At 46.9% G+C, this 4,131-nt stretch overlaps 1 protein-coding gene across 1 annotated transcript in view; it reads right to left on the bottom strand.

Annotated features, from left to right (window-relative positions):
* Nucleotides 1–2,338: 2,338 nt before the first annotated feature.
* Nucleotides 2,339–4,131, bottom strand: part of Unc13c (unc-13 homolog C) — a 377,980-nt gene continuing 376,187 nt past the window's right edge. The window contains exon 33 of the mRNA XM_019205246.2: nt 2,339–3,808. Coding sequence (XP_019060791.1) covers nt 3,523–3,808 — 286 coding nt within the window. The 3' untranslated portion in view covers nt 2,339–3,522. The remainder of the gene's footprint in view (nt 3,809–4,131) is intronic.

Here is a 4,131-nt window from a genome sequence, read left to right as displayed (position 1 = left end):
AACTGACACGCGCAGTGTCTGTGAAGACGTGGGCGGTGGGGCTCTCCTACACTGCTGCTGGACGTGTGACAAGACAGCCACCGGTCTGGCACCTTCTTATGAGGTCGGCTGTATCCTCATCGAGTGATCTAGAAATCCTACTACGTGTTCGTCCTAACTTGAATAGGCACAGAATCCTGTATGTGAAAGTTACACAGATTTGTTCAGATCTCAAAACTGGATTCAACTCAATGCCTGTTACCTAGAGAAGCAGTAGGTCTTTTGTGCCCAGGACCAGTAGTTAACGTGGACACGCGTCACACAAGGATGGCTCGGGCACACTGTGCCATGTGAAGACTGACGGCTCAGAGGTATGTATGCCACGTGATTCTTCTTGCGACCCACGGACTCATAAGGCTGCAGTTGGTCTGTGCTGGCGGCTGCCATGGGAACAGCCTGGCTGTGGAGCCATGACGGGGCTTTGGTGATGGCGGGCTGCCCTCTCCTGAGCTGCTGCAGCCGACATCTGACTAGGCACTGTCCAAATGCAGACACGCATGCCAGGAGCTTGTGTATGCAAATTAAATAGACACAAAGTGAAAACAGACACCTAATTACTTCTTCAGGCCTTTGTAAAAACTTTTTAACAAATATACTTACGGACTGCAAGTCATTCATTATAAGATGACTCAATACGGCATGAAATGGTATAAAATAACATTAAGATAGGTAAACACACCTTAAACTGTATCATTCAGAATGATCATAAAATATACCCTTACCTCATAGTTGTGATAAAATGAAAAACGGGCACCTTTGAGTATTATAAGGTGATATTCACAACTAGGGACTTATTTCCCACTGGCCTATGGCCTTGCTCTGAGCCTGCGGGACAGAAACTGGAGTCAGAGACCAGTGCAGGGCAGCGAGCCCAGAGGACACGTTTAGTCCAGGCGGCAGGCTTCCCTGTTGCCCGCTCTTCTGAGTGGCACGGGGGAGGCTGCACACCTGCCATGCTATCCCAGGTCTCGAGGACAGGGTTACTTTTCACTATTGAAGGCCACAATGAACCTTCTATGTTGGTCCCCACAGTGGCAAGGTAGTAGAGTCATATTTTTAAGTCAGAGAAAAGAGAAAAATCTTCCCTCAAACATTAAAAAAAGACCGAATGAAAAACATTAAGGTAGAACCGTCATTTATAAATGTCTCATTAAAAGTAAATTCAATATATAAATTCTGCTAGAAATAGATGAATTAGAGCAGTTAGAGATGGCTGATTTCTTACCCTAGATAATTCGGCAGAATTCTCTTGAATAGAAAATGCTCCACTCAAGCTTTAAGTACCTGTTACACGGGTAGCGTTAAGCGCTCGAAATGTGAGGTCTGTGTGTAGGTGAGCAGCAGAGATCTGCCTGGGCCTTTTCCCTGGAGCAGGACGTGAACTGCCACACAGGCTGACGAAGCGTGGAAGTTGTGGGAGGCCACGCGGACCTTGTGCAGCTGTGACTCTGGCGTGGACCCAGGAGCGCTTGTCTGGACACAGCAGACTTACTTCTGGGAGAAGGAACGTGCGCTGCTCATTTCCGAATTGGCACCCATTCCTGGTGAGTGCGCATGTTCACGCTGCCTCCACTGGTGTCTGGGGTGTGTTGTGCACATTTTGAAAGGACAGTTGGTCCCATTAAATAAGTACTGTGGAAAGTACCTCCTAATTCCTAGTGGTCACTGCAGCCCTAAACTGCCAGTTACCCCAGTGTTTCATGCTTTGATGTTCATGTGCTCCTACAGAACCCGAGCAGTTCTGTAAAGTCACCGTAAATCATGAAGGTACATCTAGGAAATGTTATTCAAATAATCGATGAAAGCTTTTATAGTTGAAGTCCTTGTTTAATGATGTTGTGTGTTCATGTCAAACACTGACTTTTCTTCTTAGGGTTCACAGCGTTCAACAACACGTTTGCAAATACATTAGTTCTCCTTTCTTTTCAGTGTTCTCATTTTGTAATATACAGTTGTTTCCATGAATATAATGCCTAGAATACATTTTAGCATCTCAAATTCTCATGAGATTTAAAGCCAAATAATGTGAACTGTCAGAGCAAACAGATCCTGAGTGTTCTGATCATGTAGTGACAAGAGGGTGGGGCGTGAATGAAGAAGGCAGACCATAAAAACAGCATTTCGTATGCTCAATCACACCGTGCATTTATTAATGCAGAGGCCAGAGGGTCGCATCGTATATGCACTTGGAAAAGTCAGTAACAAAGCAACTGCCGAGGGTACACGAATTAGCCAACCCCACTGGTCGGTGTATTTGATACTTTCAGAATGGTTTTGAGGGAGAGGATGTGTCCTCTTGTCATTTACAAAACACACTCAGGGGGATGGGGTTTGTTTCCACTAACAGTTATGACTAAGTTAGCGATTCCAGAGTGCTGGTCTACAGCCAATGTTTACGAACAGGTCTAAAAGCCAAATCATAAAAATCCAGAAAATGTAAAATGTCAACTATTTCATAATCGAAAACCAGACTAGGTATATTTTTGTGCACCAAGCTACGTGGTTTTCCTATTGTATCTGATGCATTCTGGGCTTATAAATAACATAAATTATAAAATTGTAAGCAATTTCTCTGGAGTTTACATTTTTCACAAGATAGACGAAAACATTACTTTTGGCTTCAGTGCAGTATAGACTAATGTTGCATTCAGTATAAATTGTTGAATATTTTTAAAAGTAACACTTAACTGATCATAGAGTTAAGCAAATAAGGAGAAAGTCATAACTGTCAGAGGGAGAAAATAACAATATAGTTGCTTATCATAGGTAACCTAAAGAACCAGATCTTCCTTTCTGCTCTGACTTGCCAAAGAAGGACATTTGTGAGTGGAGATGTCCTGCTGTACAGAAGCTTCAACTCGCCTGATTAAAAATGTGATGTGACTTTGGCAGTTTTACAGGACGTAGTTTTGTCAGTATATCAAATGTTAACACACTATTTGGGATTTCTTCGTGTAGCTTTGCTTTGATAGAATTTCTTCACAGTGATATTTCACAAAGGTTGGAAACTGGTCAACATAAAATATTTCCCACCTTCTCTGTTTTAATTTGTATGCAAAAATCATCACAATTTATCTGCGTCTATAAAATTACAAATGCTCTCTAGAAGTCACCGCATCTCTATTATGGTAGAAAAGGGTACAGGTGAGAGCTCTACAATGAAGTACAGCTAAAGAATCAGAATATGAGTAGCAAACGCTTCGTGGTCGGGCGAGATAAACTAAATTCACAGAGAGCCAAGGAGGACTCCATGGCTGCCATGGTTTGCTTTGTGGGGAGCAGTGACGGGTGAAGGGAGCACTGTGGAGACATTATTGATGTTTCACTTTACACCATAGTCTTGGCACTTCGCGGCGCATTATTTCCCAAGGACCAGCGACGGCGGCGTAAGAGCTCGGCCGTCCCACGTACCTGTGGGCCTGCTGCCGGCAACACTGACAGGCGGGCGAGGTGGCCGTTCGGTGCGCGGGAGCAGCCTCCGCCTCAGGCACTGTCCTCAGCGACTCTCATTTCCGATTTGAGCCTGACGAATTCCTTAGCCACCTCGTCGCCGGCCCTCTGAGAGAGGACCCTGAGGATGGTCAGGCCCGTCTCGTCCACGGAGACGTTTCTGAGGAGCGGGTACCACGCCCCGTGGCTGCCCTTCTCCGCGATGCTCTGGAGTTGGATCACGGTCATCCCGATGACGCGGTCCTCCCGGGCGAAGCAGTAGTCCTTCACCGCCAGGTGCAGCTCGTAGGCGGCCGGCCGGTTCTCCTTGCTCAGGGTGCTGTGTGGATCAAAAGCACACGTGAGGAAGGGGCCACTGCACCTCTGCAGCGACGCCAGAGCGCACGCATCCGCCCGAGGTCGCGGTGGCGAGCGGAGTGTCGCTGCGTGTAACCGTGGCCCTTACACTTTACCTAGGCTCCACATGGGCAGGTAGGTACTCATCTAACACAAAAGCTGTCTCCTAAACGGAAACAGCACGCGCTAGTCCCTCATGGGGAAGCCCTGGTGGCACGGAGAGTGGATGCGTGCCGGGTTTACGGGCAGGCAGGGGCCCTGCCCCACGCCGCGCCTGCGTGTCTCGGAGAGGATGTCGTGCGCTTC

The sequence above is a fragment of the Fukomys damarensis genome, unplaced genomic scaffold (assembly GCF_012274545.1).
Source record: "Fukomys damarensis isolate Sample0158 unplaced genomic scaffold, DMR_v1.0_HiC HiC_scaffold_17, whole genome shotgun sequence".
Lineage (NCBI taxonomy): Eukaryota > Metazoa > Chordata > Mammalia > Rodentia > Bathyergidae > Fukomys > Fukomys damarensis.
This window is presented reverse-complemented; position numbering and strand designations above follow the sequence as displayed.